Source organism: Mchenga conophoros, linkage group LG8, assembly GCF_057382185.1.
Source record: "Mchenga conophoros isolate Kocher_MC1m ecotype Shallow Benthic linkage group LG8, M_conophoros_male_GT1.1, whole genome shotgun sequence".
Taxonomy (NCBI): Eukaryota; Metazoa; Chordata; class Actinopteri; order Cichliformes; family Cichlidae; genus Mchenga; species Mchenga conophoros.
In genome coordinates, this window is record NC_140533.1 from 6,367,776 (window position 1) to 6,388,818 (window position 21,043).

At 43.7% G+C, this 21,043-nt stretch overlaps 1 protein-coding gene and 1 long non-coding RNA gene across 3 annotated transcripts; both read right to left on the reverse strand.

The window, feature by feature from the left end:
• Positions 1-671: 671 nt before the first annotated feature.
• Positions 672-8,559, reverse strand: LOC146568013 (uncharacterized). Its single transcript, XM_085283489.1, has 2 exons — positions 7,856-8,559; positions 672-930 (listed from the first exon to the last, which is right to left on the reverse strand). Exons 1-2 carry the CDS (start codon positions 8,557-8,559, stop codon positions 672-674), a joined length of 963 nt encoding a protein of 320 aa, XP_085139615.1.
• Positions 8,560-12,137: 3,578 nt separating this feature from the next.
• Positions 12,138-20,447, reverse strand: LOC146568014 (uncharacterized). Of its 2 annotated transcripts, none has more exons than XR_014893566.1 (4): positions 20,431-20,447; positions 15,769-15,861; positions 15,383-15,682; positions 12,138-15,289 (listed from the first exon to the last, which is right to left on the reverse strand). It is a non-coding gene; the product is annotated as an uncharacterized LOC146568014 (long non-coding RNA). The 2 variants fall into 2 exon arrangements; XR_014893565.1 differs by lacking the exon at positions 20,431-20,447 and adding an exon at positions 17,733-18,896.
• Between the last annotated feature and the right edge of the window lie 596 nt (positions 20,448-21,043).

Consider the following 21,043-nt stretch of genomic DNA (forward strand, 5'->3'; position numbering starts at 1 on the left):
ACCCAAGTCAGGCTGGAGAGATTATATCTCTTGGCTGGCCTGGAAACGCCTTGGTGTTCATATTCATATTAATATTCTTATTCTTCTATGACAAAAAGTACAAGTGTTCACTTAAAGAAATAAACAGAGCAGTAAGAGATGTTTTTAAAAAATTGCTTTCTTTATTTTGATTTGCCGCCAATTACATGTTTTTATTTGTAATTTTTGTAGTGCTCCCTACTATGTGAACCCCTCACCTGAAGTTTTATGTTTATTGGTTTAAGCCAATTAAATTCTAAACTATCACAGGGCTCGCAAAATCTCTAGCTCGACGTCCCAGGGCTAGCAATATCTCCGGTTGGGCGACCAAAATCACCCAACCGGAGATATTGCTAGCCCTGGGACGTCGGGCTAGCGATTTTGCGAGCCCTGTATCAACCCAACAATCAAATGATCCCCTTAAATAGCAAGCACTGGGCAACGGTGGAAAGGAAAAACTCCCTTATAAAAAGGGAGAAACTTTTGACAGAACCAGGCTAAGAAAGGGGCAGCCATCTGTCGTGACTGGTTGGGGGGTGAGAGGCAGAGGAAAAGAAAAATGAGAGCACACGTTAGCTATATGTTGTTCACATTACCTAAAATGAACAACGTATGGTTTTCTGGACTGTGAAAGAAATGTCTCAAGTCACTTTTCAGTGACGTGACCGAAGACTTTTCTGGATGGCCGTGCAGATGCTTGTCAGAAACAGTTCATTTCCTTTCTTGGAGAAATGAACTCCATCGGGTAAAAAAATTGAGCTGCTGAAAAACCTGAAGCACGGATGCTCAATAATCACTCCATCAAAGAGGTCGACAGCCTTTCTAATGCTGGCATTCACAATCGTCCTGTCCTTATTGATTTCGCCTGGATTTCCATATCTCCACACTTGACGCCCATTGATGGATGAATATGTGAGGGCACATATTTACGACCCTTAGAAAACGGTCACGGGGTTGTTTACAGCCTGAAGCAGCCAAGAGGAAGTGACGTAGCGTGAAGAGGACGGGCATGCGCAGTGAGAGAGAAGACGAGCGGAGCAAAACAAAACACACGTGTCCGGACGAGAGAGGACGCTAGGAAAGACCCGAACAAAGTGTAAACGAGGGGTTAGCGAGACAGTGTACGGTACCGCAGCGAGTCTAGGCTGGGTTTCCGTCCGTGTATGAACTCTGACTCCGGCTACAGCGGCCTTACGGGTGCAGCGCCGGGGCGAAGCGTCGGCGGAGATAGCGCTAGCAGAGGGGCTAATCGAGAGCTAAGGGCTAGCGGCCGCTCCCCTCCAATCTGCCTCAGTTTCCCGGCGTTACCGGTAGAGTTTGACGGTGAAGAACGTTTAGAAAGCGAGACAGCACGGCCGGCTGTCTGGCGAAGGACCAGCGAGTTTCCGAGAGAGGAATTGGGCGGCTTCGCTTCGCCCGGCCTGGGGACTGCTGTAGCTCCGATAGCCCGCGGGACCGCCATTTTGGGCCTCAACGTCGGCGGTGTTTGGAGTACCCTGCCACCCAGACGACGCTCCGGATGTTCACCCTGCTTCAGCGGGCTGTATGTAAAAGCTTCGCCTACCCGTGAGTTCATCACACCCCATTTCAGGAGGGGCAAAGGTACTGTTTCTGTGTTTTTTCTTTGTTTTGTGTGGACCGGAGAATGGACATTCTATTCCGGCTGTGGAAGTTCTGGACAGCCTAACAGACTGTAACTCCGGTTAACGACACCTACCCCTAGAACTATCTGTCCGTCCCACCCCAGAGACAATTTACTGGATTAAACTGTAAAGACTGAAATGTTCTTTTGGTGTGTCGGACATTGTAAATGATGCGTTGGGACTGTGTCAGCCATTTTAGACTGGATAATTGCTGTGTTAACTTTTACTGTTCTTCTGTATTGTGAGTGCTTTCTCTGTGACTAGGGTGGGTTGTGCGGAGTCGAGGACTCCTAACACTGGGTCCCACCAGTCTGTTTTGATTTATTTTACCTCATTTTATTTCTTTCATTTCTTTGGTCCTGGGGAGGCTCCTTGCTGTTTTCCCTTTGCTCTCCAGGGCCCTGTGGACATTGTTAACCAAGTTTGGTTTTTTTGAGGGCTCTCCAGATAAATAAAAAGAGCCACGTGGTTTAAAAAGTCGTTGTTGAATGCTTTTGTCCGACCCAGGTTGCCTTGGAGTAGGGGCACCTGAGTTATTTGGTTAGGCACAGGACGACGGAGTTAAGTGGGACCGTGCTAGTATTCCGTGTGCAGGCGCTGCTATCATTGCAGGTCCGGGCCTGGAGTCCTCCTTTTGTGCCTACTGTTGCCAGGTAACTAACCCCATTCTTACTGAAGTAAGTGTCCGGGTCAATCGTGCTAGAGGGGGTTACGGACTTAGATCCCACCACCCGCTAGTCGTTCAAGGCAGCCTGTGCGCCCTTCTACCCCTACATAGCAGGGCTAGTAGCCCCTCACAATTGGCGTCACGAACAGGATTCACCCATTGGCTCGGGGTCGTTATAGAGGAGGAATAGAGTTAAGGCAAACATGTCTGAACTAGAAGATTTGAAAAGGAGCTTTGATGAACTACAAGGGAGGCTTGCGGAGCAGGCGGGTGCCTTACAGCAGGCACGAGAAGAACAGAGAGAAGCTCTTTCTCTCACAAGGGCAGTGATTGATCAACAGGCCCAAGCTTTAAAAGCCCCGGCGGCAATCTATGTCCACCGAGACCGCAAACTGGCAGATTTTAGTGGTTGCCCTGGAAAGAGTGGAGATGATTGTGTGGAAGAGTGGATCGCGGCAATGCGGTCTGCGTTCCAAGTCATGAAGGTGCCAGAGGCGGACCGTGTAGAGCTGGTCAAACAACACATAAAAGATGAGGCCAGGGCAACTGTTAAGTTCATGTTGGATGGGGCAGGAGAGTCTGTCGAGGGCATATTTGAGGTTCTCCTTCAAACCTATGGACACAAGGTCCCCATAGGTACCAGGTTGAAGGAGTTCTATGAGAGAAGGCAGATGTCCAGCGAGACAGTCAGAACTTATGCCTATGACCTACAGGAGAAGCTGGCTTTGATTAAGAGGCGAGAACCCAACCGCGTTCCCGACTCAGAGACAGTGTTGAAGGAACAGCTAGTGCTGGGCTTGCGGGATGACCTTTTGAGGCGAGAGATGAAAAGGAGGGTCAAGGAGGAGAAAGGCCTAACCTTCATCGGGCTGCTGCAAGCCGCAGTTGACTGGTCGGAGGAAGAAGAAGCCCAGTCCCCTCTCGCCTCCCAAAGTAGGCTCAGAACTAGAGGTGCGGTGAACGCTGCAGTACCGGCCGAAGATAAACCATCCCCCCTCACCCTGGAGATGCTCCACGAGGAGGTTAGGAAACTTGCTGCTCGTCAAGAAGAGCTGTACTTAGCACTACAGAGCAGGGAAAGAGGGAGCAGCCAGCAGAGTGCACAGCGCAGGCGAACACCCCTGAGGGACGGTGAAGGGCGATATATTTGCTACAGCTGTGGGGAGCCTGGCCACACTAGCCGGCATTGTACCAAAAAGCTAGACGCAGGGGCTCTGGCCCCTATTCCCATAGACCCGGCGCAGGTGGCATTTTCTGGCAATCCAAACGCCAAGGGTGGGGCCAAGAAACACCCCACCACACCGGCCATAGGGCGCCAAGCAGCCGAGTGTCTTCTGACAGAGGTGGAGGAGAGCCTCCAAAGGAGTGCTCTTGGGAGGTGTCGCACAGTCCACCTTAAGATAGGGGGGGTGGACACCACCTGCCTCTGGGACACGGGGTCAAATGTGACGGCTATTACGGAGTCCCATTTCCGTAGGTGTTTTGGGCCACAGGAGTTGAAGTCAGCAGACTGGATTGAGCTCACAGCCGCAAACGGGCTCGATATTCCTGTCTTGGGCTGCTTGGAGGCCGAGGTTGAATGCGCCGGGAGAGTGGTTGGTAAGAAGTGCATTTTTGTACTCACCGACACTCACCCTCAGGTAGACAAAGCTAATGGGCTCCCAGGGATTGTGGGGATGAATATTATAGAAGACCTCGAAGCGCTCTTTATCGCAGATGGGGGTCGCGTCCACATGGATCCCCATGCTCCAGACGAGACAGAGGCAAAAGAGATAGAGCTGCCGCGGGGACTGTTAGTTGCCAACACTATTGCGACAACCAGTGGTGGAAGAATCCCTCTCAGAGTGATGAACACAAGCGAGAGGGCTGTCAAGCTGATGCCAAGAGCCAGGCTTGCCGTTGTAAGCAAACCACGAGCTGTGCTCCCCAAAGAGGTTGTACGGGTAGAGGAGAGAGGGGGGGCACTCGTGGTTAAGCCGCTGGGTCAGGGTGAGAGTATAGCGACAGGTGGCGAGGCTGGGCAGTTGCCGGTCCCTGTACAGGCTAACACCCGGGACCTCACGGAGCTACAGCGTCAAAAGCTTTGTCGGCTGTTAGCCCAACACCAAGACGTATTCTCGGCAAGCGAAGTCGATTACGGCTACACCACCACGGTGACACACAGTATCCCCACCAAGGCACCCCCAATCAAACAGAGGCACCGAAGGGTCCCACCCCATGTCTTTCAAGAGTTTAAGAGGCATGTTCAGGAGCTCGTTAGCCAGGGGATCCTTAAAGAGAGCTCCAGTCCATGGGCCTCGCCTGCGGTGGTGGTTATTAAGAAAGATGGAAGTGTTCGATTCTGCTGCGATTACAGGCGGCTGAACGAAGTGACGTGCAAAGATGCCTACCCACTTCCCCGCATCGAAGAGTCGTTGGATGCGCTTGGCAATGCGCTGTTATTCTCGACCCTGGACCTGACCGCAGGCTACTTCCAAGTGGCCATGAGCGACAGGGGAAAAACGGCGGTTACAACACCATTTGGCTTGTTTGAATGGACTCGGATGCCATTTGGCTTGTGCAACGCCCCAGCCACTTTTCAGAGGCTGATGGGTATGGTACTGGGGAACCTCAGTTTTGATATACTCCTTGTCTACCTGGATGACATTATAGTCTTCTCCCGGGACTTTGACAGTCACTGCGAAAGGCTCGAGACAGTGTTTGAACGTTTGAAGCAGCACGGGTTGAAGTTGAAGCCGACCAAATGCTTCCTTCTGCGGCCGGAGGTTAAATTCCTTGGCCACGTGATTTCTGCTAAAGGCGTCCAGGTAGATCAAGAAAAGGTCAAGGCCCTGGAGGCATGGCCGGCTCCAAGGAGCGTGCGAGAGGTGAGGCAGGTGCTTGGATTCATGAGCTACTACAGGCGGTTTGTGCCAAGGTTTGCACAGTTGGCCAAGCCTCTGCATGCCCTGGTTGGGAAAGGGTTGAAAAACACGTCGAGGGGCACCCAGACGTTTGTTTGGACAGGTGAGTGCCAGGAGGCACTGGATGAGCTGAAACGGTGCCTGGTGTCCCCTCCAATCCTGGCCTATCCCAACTTCGGCCTACCCTTCATATTGACCACAGATGGGAGTCTGCACGGACTCGGGGCTGTGCTCAGTCAAAAACAGGAGGGCGTAGAGCGTGTGGTAGCCTACGCGAGTCGGGGGCTGAGAGGCTCCGAGAAGAATGACAAGAATTACAGCGCATTTAAACTGGAACTTCTGGCGCTTAAATGGGCTGTTACCGAGAAATTCAGGGACTACCTGATGTACGCCAGGTTCACGGTAGTCACGGACCATAACCCGCTGCGCTACCTGGCAACGGCTAACCTGGGGGCTGTCGAACAGCGGTGGGTAGCACAACTCGCTGAGTATGACTTTGAGGTGTGTTACAAGCCCGGGCGGCAAAACACGAATGCAGACGTCCTCTCCAGAATCCCTGACCAAGAGGAACCCGAGCAGGAGGACACGGGCAAGGACTTTATCAAAGTGGGCCCAGAAGAAGTGCGTGCGTGTCTGTGGCCTGCTAGGTTGGAGGAGGATGGTAGGGCTGATCTGAAAGCCAGAGTGCAAGCGACTGCTGGGAAAGCTCTTGGTGGGCACAGCTGGGAGGAGGTCGAAGTGGCTCAGAAAAACGACCCGGTCGTCGGGCCCGTGTATCGGGTGGTGGAGAGGGGCACGGAGATGAGCCATGCCGATCTCCACGCGTTAACACCTGACGCGAGGCGGCTTCACCAACAGCTTGACCGCCTTAGGCTTTATAAGGGTGTGCTGTATAGGCATGTCAGCGACCCTCGTGATGGGGAGGAGATCAGGCAGCTCATTGTCCCAGGGGCCTTACAACGTAGGGTATATGAGAACCAGCATGAGCATGGGGGGCATTTCAGTGCAAAGAGCACCCTCGCGGTAATGAGAAGGAGCTATTACTGGCCTACCATGAGTAGAGATGTTCAAGATTGGGTTCAGCAATGCAGGCGGTGTGCATTGGCAAAGGATGTCTTTCCCAACCACAGGGCCCCCATGACCTGCAGCAATGTCACCGCACCCCTGGAGGTCCTTGCTATGGACTATACGGTGCTAGAAAAGTCTTGTGGGGGATACGAAAATGTCCTTGTCCTTACAGACATGTTCACCAGGTTCACCGCTGCCGTCCCCACCAGAAACCAAACTGCTGAGACGACAGCAAATGCTTTGCTGAAACATTGGTTTACCTATTACGGGTGCCCGGCCCGGTTGCACTCCGATCAGGGGAGGAGCTTCGAGGCTAGTGTTATAAAAGAGCTGTGCAGGGCCTATGGGATTGCCAAGAGTCGCACCAGCCCTTACCATCCGCAGGGGAACGCGCAGTGTGAGAGGTTTAATAGGACCATGCACGACATGCTCAGGACACTGCCACCAGAGAAAAAGCGGGATTGGAAAACGTACTTGCCAGAGTTGGTTATGGCCTATAACTCTCGTGAGCACTCTTCCATGGGTTATGCGCCCTTCTATCTCCTGTTCCGGAGGGACGCCAGAATGCCCTTGGACCTCCTGGGAGGGAAAGACATGAGGGAACCAGAGGCGGACAATCTGGACAACTGGGTCCGGGCTGCTTCAGCGGGCTGTATGTAAAAGCTTCGCCTACCCGTGAGTTCATCACACCCCATTTCAGGAGGGGCAAAGGTACTGTTTCTGTGTTTTTTCTTTGTTTTGTGTGGACCGGAGAATGGACATTCTATTCCGGCTGTGGAAGTTCTGGACAGCCTAACAGACTGTAACTCCGGTTAACGACACCTACCCCTAGAACTATCTGTCCGTCCCACCCCAGAGACAATTTACTGGATTAAACTGTAAAGACTGAAATGTTCTTTTGGTGTGTCGGACATTGTAAATGATGCGTTGGGACTGTGTCAGCCATTTTAGACTGGATAATTGCTGTGTTAACTTTTACTGTTCTTCTGTATTGTGAGTGCTTTCTCTGTGACTAGGGTGGGTTGTGCGGAGTCGAGGACTCCTAACACTGGGTCCCACCAGTCTGTTTTGATTTATTTTACCTCATTTTATTTCTTTCATTTCTTTGGTCCTGGGGAGGCTCCTTGCTGTTTTCCCTTTGCTCTCCAGGGCCCTGTGGACATTGTTAACCAAGTTTGGTTTTTTTGAGGGCTCTCCAGATAAATAAAAAGAGCCACGTGGTTTAAAAAGTCGTTGTTGAATGCTTTTGTCCGACCCAGGTTGCCTTGGAGTAGGGGCACCTGAGTTATTTGGTTAGGCACAGGACGACGGAGTTAAGTGGGACCGTGCTAGTATTCCGTGTGCAGGCGCTGCTATCATTGCAGGTCCGGGCCTGGAGTCCTCCTTTTGTGCCTACTGTTGCCAGGTAACTAACCCCATTCTTACTGAAGTAAGTGTCCGGGTCAATCGTGCTAGAGGGGGTTACGGACTTAGATCCCACCACCCGCTAGTCGTTCAAGGCAGCCTGTGCGCCCTTCTACCCCTACATAGCAGGGCTAGTAACCCCTCACAAATATGCAATTGTCATTGAGGGGAACTCTGTGTGCAGTTGCATCAATTCCTTCTCAATGACAGAAGAAAGTTTATAAGCAGAAAAGACTCCCAAATCATTGCCCCCAGCATGGATTACCAGTATGTCAGGTGGGCTCTGTGTGGATAGCTCCTCATAAAAACGAGGAAGGACTCCCCTCCAGCACATTCCTTCTTTGCCAAACCACTGGACTTTGGCATTAAGTCCGAAATTTTCTCCGAAAATCTCTTTTGCTTCACCCTCGGCTCGTCTGATGTAGCTGGACCCAATGATCCACACGTTTGTTTCTCTCTGGTCTTCTGGCCTCTTCTTGTCTTTTGGTGTGTTTTCAGAGGTTTTGGTATCACCCAAGGCCAAATTGTTTGTTTTCTGACCTGGGAGTCGGATAGTCCTGGACCAGGGACTTTGTGGGATGCTCTGTGTCACTGCTGTGTTTTCAGAGGTTTTGGTATCATTCAAGGTCGTATCATTTGTTTCCTGAACTTGGAATTGGACCATGCTGGACGAAGAACTTTCTTGGATGCTCGGAGTCACTGCTGTTTCTTTCTTCTCAGAGTCTATTCTCATCCTCTTTCTCTCTGGAGAGTAGCTCTCAGAGTTGTTTTTGCTGCCTTTTGAAATCTGACTGTATCGTCTTTTCAACACATTTTTTTGTTGTTGTTGATTTTTGCCGTGATTACTCTGAGACATGTTGGAGTGTTGATGAAGCGATTGTGTTAAAGATTCAACTGTTACAAAATGTTTCTCAGATGTACCTTTGAATGCTGCAATCTTGAGTGTTGCAAATAAACTGACTAAAAGTTTGGGATCCCTACCCATATTTATAGGTTCCATGCCCTATGACATCATCTTCATGATGATGTCATATAAAATGTTAAAAGCTTTATAAAAATCCAAAAAAAGAATGAAACTATTATCTGTGATTAAATCTGAATGGTCCAAAATATCAATTACCAGTCTTATATTGTTTTTATATGTGTCTGCCCTGTTAATATTATGTATGTAAATTCACACATCATTTGTTAAAAAGGTGAGCTTAACAGTTACAGTAAGGGACAGTGCTCCATACAGCCTGTTAATTGGGTCAGAAACATGGGATGCGGGGCAGCTGGTAAGGATTTGTGTATTTCTGCAAAGTCTGCAAAGTCTGCAAAGTTGCCTTGGCTGATTTCAAAAACTTTGCTCGGTTTACTCGTCAGAAGGCTGTAAATTCAGCTCATTGGTCAGATCAAAACGGTCCCCTGGTGTTTCAGTGGCTCAAGCAAGAGCCTGCCTTGCTGAAATGACTTTATTGACAGGTCTGGGAAGAGCTTGACAGGTCGAGCTTGCGGCCGGGGGTTACAGTCAGGGGCCTATTTCCACTAGGTGAGAGTCAGGCAGGCGAGAGCTTCCGATCACTTGGGGTCACTGGAGTTGAGCGAGGGTGGGGTAAAAACTCCCCAAACAGCTGATTCACACAATTCATGTCAATTCGCTCTCTGATTGGTCAAGAGAGTGCCTGCCTCTCTGAAACTGCTTTATTGATCAGTGGTTTTTCTCATAGGTAAACGGTAGGGCCACCTCTATTTTAAATTGCTTTATTAGTGGATCCCTGCTCGGGAGTGGCACTGTGAGTCAGAGAGTCATTTTACCCACACAGGCTGCTTTGTGAAGACCCATTTTTACTTTTCTCGGGGATCCTCGCTCTGGTATGATCATCTCACAGTGAGGTGGAGCGTTTGTAAGGCTAACTTACAACTCTTTTGGATTAAACAAACCAAAAAATGCAATAAAGGGTTGCACCCTCAGAGAGACACGACTCCATTCTCCTTTTGGCAACTTTATTCTCCTCAGTTCAGGTTCGGAGTTTACAGGCAGCATAGCATATCATCAGCAAACATTGCTCTCACGTCTTATTGTTTTTCTTTTTTCTGCGCTTACTGATGGCATCACAAGTCTGAACTCTGACCTCCTGGAACCAATGAACTACAAAAATTAACTGAAACTACAATAATTAACTGAAAATTGTGTCCAAAAATAAAACACCATTAAATAAGATTTTCCAACGATTCAGAAAATCTCAATTTTATAACTAATTTTAGAGCGCAACAAAAGCTTTTCATCAGGGCATGCAGCCTCCATCTCTCCACATCCTCACCATTAAAAGAGCACTGGTGCCATTTTTGTCAAAAAAGTAAACTTTTTGGCTTAAAATTACAACAAACTCAAACTATCACAAACATCCCATTCATCATCCTAGTCCACTGCCATATTTTCATGATCATATAACTTTTGGGAATATGATTATTGATAATTTCCAAGTATCATAATTTTATGACTCATAATATGATTCATGGTTCATAAAAAACTATGACTGCCATTAACTTTTATTACCTCCAAAGTCATAAATCATTTGACAGGGGCCATAAATCACTAGTTTGACACATATTATCCCTCCTGCTGTGCAGTTTCTGTTTTAAATGCATTCATTGTTTCACTGCTTTCCTCCATTTGCACAATATCTCTAAATTTAGAAATATCCTGTCTCAGGGTGACGCTAAAAAAATAGTTCCTTGATTTATTACTTCTAGGCTGGACTAGTTTAATTCATTATTATCAGGATGTCCTAAAAACCCACTGAAAAGTCTTCAGTTAATCCAAAATTCTGCAGCAAGAGTGCTGACAGGGACTAGAACGAGCATATTTCTCCGATACTGGCTTACCATACGGAAAAGAAATAGAAAAAAAACTTATAAAAGACTTGCATCAGATGTGGCCTACTTCATACAGTGAATCATATAAGGCTGATATGATTTACTCATGAAAGTGGCCACTTTCATATATTGTTTTAGTAAGAATCCAAAACATACAAGTTTCATTTACATAATTTTTATAGGGATCTTATATCATTTTTACTGTTGCATGCTTTTCATACAAGTTTCACACGAGACAGATACGAACTTTATAAGATTTATATGTCTTTTCCACATGGGTTCCCTTCATTGGCTTCCTGTTAAATCCAGAATTGAATTTAAAATCCTGCTCCTACAAGGTCTTAAATAATCAGGCCTCATCTTATCCTAATGACCTTATAGTAAGTACCATATCACACAACTCTGGCATATAATCAGGATAAGATCAACAAACACGTGGGCCTGGAAGATTTCTGAAGGAAGTTGTGTCTCAAAATCTAGGGCACATCCTTCTTAGGACCCGGCCTTCGCAGTCTACGTGGGCCGGGTCCTTCGACGACCAAGAAGGCCGGAAGTGCGAGGCTGTGAAGTGGGACATCTAGCCTTCGGATTTGCGTCACCGCTGTGTCGGTGGAGTTTAATAAACTCGGCCGTCTGCTCCTTGCTATCTAAAATATAACAGGACACTGCCGTAATTTCTCAACCGTCTCATACTTCTGTTTAATCAGTTTTCTGTTTGACGTTTATTCAGCTGTGTAAAACCCCTGGAGGAACCCACCCAATGGATTAATAACGTTTTATTTAATCTAATCTAATAACTTTGATCTCAGCCAAACCGATTTACTCACAACAAATAAAACACAGAAAAAAGCCAAACAATAACATTTTTAAGTGATCTGAGTGACTTATATATATTGTTTAACCTGAGAAGCGAAAGACGGCCAGGGTCTGAAATTGATGTAGCCAGGAGTCCGCTGTTCTCGCCGGCTCGAGTGACCATTGAACCCCGGCTAGCTATCGAACGGGTGGGTAACAGACGTCTCCAAAAATGTTGGAGCACTTTTGCAAATATGCAATGTCTTGATAAACCAAGCAGATATTTGAAGTTTACACGGCTACTTTCTCGCCTGAAAATATGTTTAAAGTTTATTTTGTGATCCAGAAAGATTAATAAGAGTAATATTAAAACTTAGGCTCTTGACATTTCCAGCAGGTGTCATTGTCAGCAAGCTTCAACCTGACTAACTTACTGGGAGTCCAGTAATTTCTGTGAAGCAACTTGTATTGGATAAGCTGAGATTGTGCTTCAGGTGAGCAAAAATACCATGATGAAACCAGCTTTTTTTCAAGGTTTTTTTTCCCCTTGCTACCTAGCCTGACCTGTCTCCCCAATGTGATGTTTCTGTATTGTATGTACGGTCGGCAAGGTCTGTCATCTCGGTTGTGGGCAACTGCAACCGACAAATAAAGGCTATCTCATCAAACCACTGTGAACATGACATCTTTCGACAGCTCTTCAACAGCTTCCTGTCACGGCGGGGTTCGCTGGCGTAATTTTGAAGCAGACCCAAAAGCAGGACACAGAGGACGAGAAACTGAGATAAACAAAAGGCCAGCATTTATTATGGCTGAAACAAGGTGGCATGACAAAACAGCAGGGACAGTGACTAACTAAACTAGAAGCTAAACTGGAGAAACTAAGACTCTACTATAAACGACAATGACTGCGACAATTCTGACTGTGACAACGTGGTGGCAGGTAACACAGACGACGTGACAATGAACAAAGGGAGATGGAGAGCTTAAATACACACATGACGTGATCAGGAGAAGTGAAGACACATGAGGACACAGCTGACTCGAATGAAACAATGACAACACAGGGGAGAGTAACACTGGACACACTAACATGAGATACGGACCTTCAAAGGAAAACAGGAAACATGACAGGCACAGACTAGACACTGAACTAGACCTTAGAACAAAACTCTTAACTACAATAACACTCAAACTTAGGATTATAACGTTCAAAACAGGACAACTAAAGACTCTGAAAACAAACCATAATACAGAAAAAAACACAAAAATACAAGAAACTGAAAATGCTAGGTCAAAATGACCCAGAACCATGACACTTCCCTAAATGTCGATACCCTGCAAATAGTTACTGATTTAGCCAAAAGAAGATGGTATCATCAAGCTGTGAAAGGGGGACCAGATTATGGAGTATCTACTCCTTGGTAGATCACGTACATGTATTGTTAAAAAAGACAACAATATTTTTTGGATAAACAGCTCTCCATCACTCTTGTAAAACCAAGCACATGATTCAGTTATCCTCAGAAAAAGAAGCAATTTATAACATCCATTGCAGAAGGACTAACACTCATTTAGCTGAGAACTTAACTCTTTGGAGAGCATCTGAGAATGACTTACAAAAATATATATAAATAAAATGTATCCAGTTGATACAGGACACCTGTCAGAGTTAAAATAACTGATTTGCTGAGATGAAGGGAATGTAAGAGGCACACCTGTTGCTCAACATGAAGTCTAGATGAACTACTTTGAGATTACAACATAAAACATTGATGAAATAAAAATTATTTCAGTTTTCCAAACAAAACTGGCCTCTTGTGTCCATTATGCCCGAGGACAACAGTTGCTTTTGGTACTCTCTGTTTGTAAACATTAACGTTCAAATCGACTCTTGGGACAGTTCATATGAGAATAAACAAAGTAAGATGAATGAAAAGTTGCTACTGATTATTATTTATTTTAAATAAAAAAGCTATAAATGTTGGGATTAATTACTAAAAAATGTTTTAGTTATTTTTGTAGCAGTGGTAGCAGGAGTAGTCTAAAGATGTCCACAGACTTAAAGTCCAACAATAAAAATCTGTATTTCCAAAAGAGGCAGTGGTTATTCATGTAAAGGCATCAAAATAAACAGCATAAAAAGCCAAAATCTAAAAACACTTCAAAAGGTTGCACAGGAGGAAGTCAACATAAGGAGCGACAAGAGAAAGAACTAAAAATCGCCCCCAAAATACTTCACTACAAGAAACACATCTGGCAATGAGCGGTAATTCAAAATGTGTGAAGGATAACAAAGGCGAGAGTATTCAGTGCGGGAAATACGAGCACAAAATAAGGAAAACTAACGAGAGTATAAATAGATATAGAATCACAGCACAAAACAATTCAGTTTAAACTAAAGCTAGCCCCTGGCACACACAAACCTCTGCACCATGGTAAAGCAGAGACTCATGGAGGGGCAAATGTGACCTGATATTTTACATCTTTGTACAGTACTTTCTATATGTTACCAATTTACATCACACTTAAAAGAATGATAGTTTCTAAGTTAAAAATCTTTTTGTAAATTTTCAATCTATAAATCATTAAAGTTTACCTTGAAGATCTTGCTGGATGTAAGCCAAATTCTAAGCCAAATCATTAACATGACCCAGCTCGACACACCTACAAAGTTTTTGTCAGATAAAGAAAGATAACATGCCTACATGCACACAAAAACATAACCTTTCTTTTTGATAGTAAGTGAAACAGTCACGCGCACTTGTCTTTCAGAATATTGCACATTCCCTTTCTGTTGCTTTGCTCAGCATTAACTGACATAATTGCTTCAGGGTGTAACCTGTTCTTTCATAGGCTTGAATCATCTGTCTGAGGACAAGACCGAGTTGTTGTCCTTGCACCACCTGGTCAGCTGCTCCACCTAACACCTATAAGCTGATTTATTCCTGTCAGCAATGACTCCAAACACAATAGTGTCACCTGCAAACTTTGAGGTCTGAGACCCTACTCTTCTGGTATGGTCCCGATACTCTCATATTAGACTACTAAGATTCTGAATCATTAAACTCCTCAAATTCCTTCAGTATCCACAGGTTCAGGTCATCAGTTTCAGAGCCACAGGCTGTTCAAATACGGACAGCTTTCCCAAGTGGTTAAAAGTAAGAATGACCTACTAAACTTCACCGTTCCATGGTTCATGCTTCGCTGAGCCAGAATTAAATATGTGAAGGTCCACGCTGAATCAAAATCATATAAGTGAATATTTTAAAACGGTCTAAGTGAAGAATTAATAATGGAAATAAATTCATGTCAACACTGTGCAAAAAGGAAGAACTTAAAAGAAAAAAAAAGTTTCTTGCAAATGCAATTAAACCTAATTTAGAAGCAGAGAAGCAAGAACACCGAGCCAGTGTTTAGACATAAGAGACTAAAGGCAGAAAGTTAAATAAAATCCCAACATAGAGTCTTTACTGCACAGTGCAACATCTACATCAATGCTGGCTCATCATCATTTTCCTCTTTTAACTATATGACAGAGCTCTTTTAATCACATAAAATCCTCATGTGAATGTTGCTCAGTCAGCATAAACACAAGAAAGAATTTTCTGAAAGACTAAAAATGAAACGGATGATAAAAAAAAATGATGACAACAGGACGGGTCAGGAGCAGAGTCATCGATGGTGAGGACTAGCTTTCATAAACAGCTTATACATTCATATCCACCCGTTCACTGATAAAAACAATCTGAATTTGTCAGTCTGTACTCCCTGGTGCAGTCTATGTCACTGTCCTCTCACTCTGCATCTGTATTTTCTATACAGGAAACACAAAATGACCACAACAACAGCAGCAGAGGCAAAAACACAAAGCGCAGTGGTTGCAGCATGTGTTGACTCCTCCTGCAACCGATCTGATACAGCTTGTTCACCTGTAGAATACAGTACAATATAGTTACACGACAGGTACACTGAATACAACGTGTTCTGCATACACGGACTTTAAAATTCTGAAACACACTCACCGCTGATTGGCTGTACTCTGATAGGACGGGATTTCTCCATACCACAGGTTGTCGAGATTTCAACTGTGACAACGTCCTTTTCTATCACATCTAAGATGGTCAGTGACACATAGGTATAATTATTCCATTTACAGCCGTATTTTACGCCATTGTCACAGAGTTTGGTGCCATTTGTGTTACGCCAGACATAACTGTGACCAACACAGTCTTCTCCTTCTAAAATCCAATTTATGAAACAGGTTAGAATCACATTTTCTCCAGCGGTAATGTTGACAGTCTCGTTGCACGTCAGTGACACGCCTGGAAGAGAAAAAAGCAATAAGTGATGTTATTCCTTGTTTATTTGTCCCAGTGTCTTAATAGTATAGTACAAGGGATAAAAATACCTTGATCTGATGATACAGTGCTTGGTAAAGCACAAAACACACTCAAACATATCCACAGGCAGAACATCCTGGAAGTGCCACAGTCTTTAGAAACTGGAAAAAAGAAGAAAATATCTGAGTACTTTTAAGTAAAAACATTCTCTACAGGAAAAACTCCAATATAAATATTCTTGTTTCCAAAACGCTGTAAAGACTTACATATAGCTGCTAAGGCTAACATGTTATCCAATCATAGCTTACACCTAGTGCACCAGACCTAAATAATGTTTAACACAGGCTTTCTTTGCATTAGATGCCTGGACATCTATAAAGGCTACACAACAGGGGTTACCCACTTTCTCTGTTAATCTGTTAACATGCTATCAGATGTTGATGATGATGATCAGGGCTGGACTGGGACAAAAAAATCAGCCGGGCATTTTGACTAGAGACGGGCCCACCAGGTATTATAGGAAAAACCATAAAGCCTTTGAATGAAAACAAACGTCGTTGTGACAGTGATGTACACTGTCTTGTTGGTATATATGTATCAGTCTAATAACCTTAAACCTACACCATCCTCCCTATTCTGCTATTCTAAACAGTACTTAGCTGAAACCCAAAGACTTGGTTGAGTTAACCTCCTGAACTATCTACAACACATGGTGGAAACCTGAAATGAAGACAGAGAAGACTAGAGGTGAGACATGATCATTACTGAATATTAAAAAATAATAAATGACAGATTTAGTGATATTTTCATAAACCATTCATTTGCCACATCAATAAACAGCATGGCAGGGCAAAATATTTTTTCTAACATGGCAACCTTTAAAAAGTGAAAGGAGACAGAAAGACAGGTGAGAAAGAATAAAACTTAACCAACTTTTTGATGGCATTTTACACACAGTACTGGTACAGAAAATACTGGCATCATATACAGTACTTACTTCTGAAGAAATTATGTTGGGACCCTCAAAAAATTACTATGTACAATAATGGATTTCTATATATTTGACATCAGATGAAAACTTTGGTTGTAAGATTTGGATAATTATTTGTTAAAAGCTAGAAATTTTAAATGAGAATAAGAAAGAAGAGTATTTCTTTGTGCCCACCTCTCCCTGTTAATGCCCTACCTGGCCCCCTGGCAACACTTTGCTAGAGCCGCCCCTGCACAGTTACCAGCTGTCAGCTACTTAGAAAAGGATCCTGGTGTTATTTGTCTCTCAGAAACAGTTCATAACTTCCCTTCAACTCATTCATGTCACCTAAAAGGTAAACCTGTTTCTCCATCACCTGTTCAGCTCTGATGATTCAGTAAGGACATCTCCTGGTTTCATCTTCATGTTTCCCTCTCATCACATAACCAAACCGACATCATGACCAGCAGCTTTACAGCTGTGGCTCCAGCAAACATCAGCTGATACTAGAAATTAATTTTAAATAAATTCTAACAACAGCTGATCAAGTTTAAAGGTGCTTCTGCTGTTTAACGCGACATCTGCTGGTTTCCTCTTTCTGGCGCAAAGTGGGAGATAAACAAGCAAGAGAGAAAAGCCGATCAGCTGATCATTGATCAGTTTCATGATTGAAGTAGCAACAGGAGAGGCAGGGGAGAGAATGAGAGGAGAAGAGGCAGCTGATAGTGTAAAGACAGAATAAATCCAGCTTTGTGTCTTTTTTTTCCATTCTGAAATCACGTTTATTTTCAGCTCAATACGAAACGAGTAATATTAACTCTGAATACGAGACGATTCAGTTTTTTATGAGACGGTTGGCAACTCTACTAACTAACCTTATGAATAAAATAAAGTTCACTATCAATAACATCACAGCACCCATCCAGCTGTATAGAAACTCTGTCATGCTAGCTAGCACGCAGTACGAGTTATTGTAGCTGACTGTAAAACGTCAGCACAGCGAAAATAAACTAAACTTGGTTTATATCTGACCCAGACAGACTGCAGGTCATAACTTCTTACCTGAAGTTCAGTTCACCTGACAATCGGACCAGCCCCGCTTCGGGTCTCTGCTCCTCCGCCTCCCCTCTCCCTCATCCACCTGCTGCCCTCCACCACTTGCTAATGTTACTGAATCTGTGGAAGCTCCGCCATAGCCACCACCAAACAATTGAGTTATTTTTACACATCTGCCAGCATCTGTCCAATCCACCACCTTTCACTGTTTACACCGTTACGGAAAAAAAGACAACAACAAAAAAACATCGGCCCATAAAAACAAAAATTTGCCTGATGGGCCGATGGTCAGGCCAGCTATGATGATGATAAAATGGCAACAGAAAAAAACAAAAACATAACAATAGAATGCAATAATTTTACAAATAAGACAAGATTTAGACTTTAAAGATGCTGTGAATCAGTGGAAATGTGGGGCTTTCAAACAACCTGCTCTCAACAGTTTCAGTTGTTCTTTCAGCTGGAGACTGTGGTGTTTAAGAGTTTGAGAGTTACGATTAGTGAAGATTAAATACAAAAGCAGAATTCAATCCTAAGCTTATTGCACAAATACATTTGATATGCGATCTCCAAGTATGGAGTAAGTGTCCTGTTTTAGGATCATATATTGATTCTTATAGAAAAATAACATTTGTTGTAAAATTGTTTGCTGCCAACAGAAAGAAAGAGGTTTTTAAGAATTTGTATTACTCACTGAAGCTGATCAGGGGAACATGGAGACATTAAACACTGAAAAACTTTGAACCTTCCTACTCTTGCCACAGAGGACAACTCAACTGAAGGGCCAGCTGCATTTCTGAGCTCCTCTGCAGGTCTTGGCTGGACTTTTTCTTATTCTTAAGAACACGACTTTTAGATATTGTTCAGTCTGCTGTAGATAATCTTTGGGCCTGCCATTTCTCAATGACACACTGCACACCATGATTAATCAAGATTAGTTTTGAGCTAGTGGCTCTTTGGGAATCACTCTGTTGGTGCAAAAATACTGTTTTGTGTCTGTCAAACTGTATTGTCTTCACCATTTTTTATTTTTTTGCAACAGGCAGCTAGTAACAAAGTAGCTATACAGAAAATGTATAATGGTTCTTTGTTAATTTTTCTGCATAGACACTGCATTGGTTCTTCCTTGAGTTACGTAGCCTTTTTATCCTTGAATAGGGCGGCGTTTAAGTGGCTTACCAAAAACAAAAATGAATGAAGAAAACAGCCAATCTGAAAAGAAAAACGACAAAAGCTTGGAGAAATTTTGCGCTGTTCAGAAGAAATAATATATATATGTATATATATATATATATATATGTATATATATATATATATATATATATATATATATGTATATTTTTTTTTTTTAAGTCTGGCTCCTTGGAAGCAAAATCTGAAGAAATGAGGGTTGGCTGAATACTATACAGTATATACAGCACTGCCTGACTGAGTTTGCTAATGAACCTCAGAAATAATGTCTCCACCTGACATAATGACATCTGGATATTTCTTTGCTTTCTATCTTTGCCTTCAGAATCCTCTAAAATGAACCCATATTAAAATGACCCTCTCCTAATTCACTCCTAAAACACGGTGCAATATTAATGTGCCAAAACCCCACACTGTAAATATTTATTGTTTTCTGATTGTATATTTGTACAGCTGATATTGTTTGCAAACTGTTCATATGTACATAGTGCTGCAGAACTGTGCACCTCACCCCCCTTTTCTTTTCCCACATGTCCTCACTGAGTAGGAGCTACTCTGTATCTCACTGACACAATGTGTATAGTGACAATAAAAGGCATTCTACTCTAATTCCAGTGTTTGCCAAACTTCACACTGATGAGCTGTCAGTGAGTCATTAGTGTCATTTGTTAAATTATAGTTTGTTCGTTTGGTTTGGCATTAATACTTCAGTCACATTCCACACTGTACAGTCACTCTAACTGTGACTGTGTTCTGTGGAAATTCAAACAATTGAAGGACTAAGCCAACAGCTCCATTGTAGCTGTCACTATAGTCACTAATACAGTTCAGATTGTAGATGCTGATGAACAACATGGAATAAGTGAACAGAATAATCTCCCCGCTCATTTAGAGTTTTTGTTATGGGATATATTTTTGTACTCTACACCTCCGTATTCCCCTGACAGCTACACCTCTACTGTAAATGAGTACTGGGATTAAGATTTTACAAAACGTCCTACCAAGAATACTTTGGTAGTAGGTATGTGTGCAGTTTATTAGGAATACAGCTTGTCAGAAGATAATTTTGTATTGATCGACTTCTGTGTATTTGCTGTCACAATAAAGAGTTAGCTTACAGCTACAATGGAAAGCCTACAAACTCCAGAGCTCCATCCAAAATAAGTCACTCATGACTTAAAGCTAACATTGATTGTATTAGTTTGGTAGAAAAATCAAAATGACAAAATGTGACAGCATTTAAAGCGTCTTAAACAGTTAGATCAAAGTATTCTTATTCAAATAGTTGAATGAGAATTTCAAATTAAAATTGGAAAAAAACTTTATGTAATGCATACTTTCACTTTTTAGACTTAATATTTTTTCCTATGAACATTCACGTAAAAGTTACTTCTGAAGCTATTAGTTACAGGTTATTTTAGCAGCATCTAAACACATCTACTTACATTAAGCCAATTAACACATGCATGGACATGGATTTAGTTAAAATATATTAAATATATTAAGTGCTTACTTGGCAGAGAGCGTATCTCCTCAGAGAGCATTTGAGAATGAGGCACAAAAAACCAACAAAACAAACGTAACCTATCATGTTATCAGTTATCCAACCGTGAGACCACACCCGGGGAACCTGTGAAACTGCCTTCCAAGGTAAGACACTGACTGACAGGAAAACAAAAGGAAGAAGGAAAGTGAGACAGATATGTTGCTTAAAATGTGTCAAAGGTACAAGTGAGCTTGTTTCTGGTTATGCTAAATTAACATTGTGTAAAATGTTTTCTTTTGGAAATAAATAACACCAGGACAGAGCTGTGTACACTGTGAAAGGCACCTACTGTGTTTTTTTTGCAGGATGACACCTTATTATGTTTTGGTATGTTTGGAGATGTTATGCACTTCTCTGCTGTCTGCTTCAGGCAATACTTAAGGCCCTGGTGGAGTGTTGATCCTCGCTGGATCGTTGTATTTATTCAGGTAGTGTAGCCCTGGTGCTATCCCGGGTATCTTTCCTGTCTTCATACAGACCTTCCTGGACCCCTCCGGCAGAACCAGGCTCAGGGAGGGGCGGGGCCATCTGCTGTGATTGGTTCGGGTGAGAGAAGGAAGACAGGATAACAGACATGCTG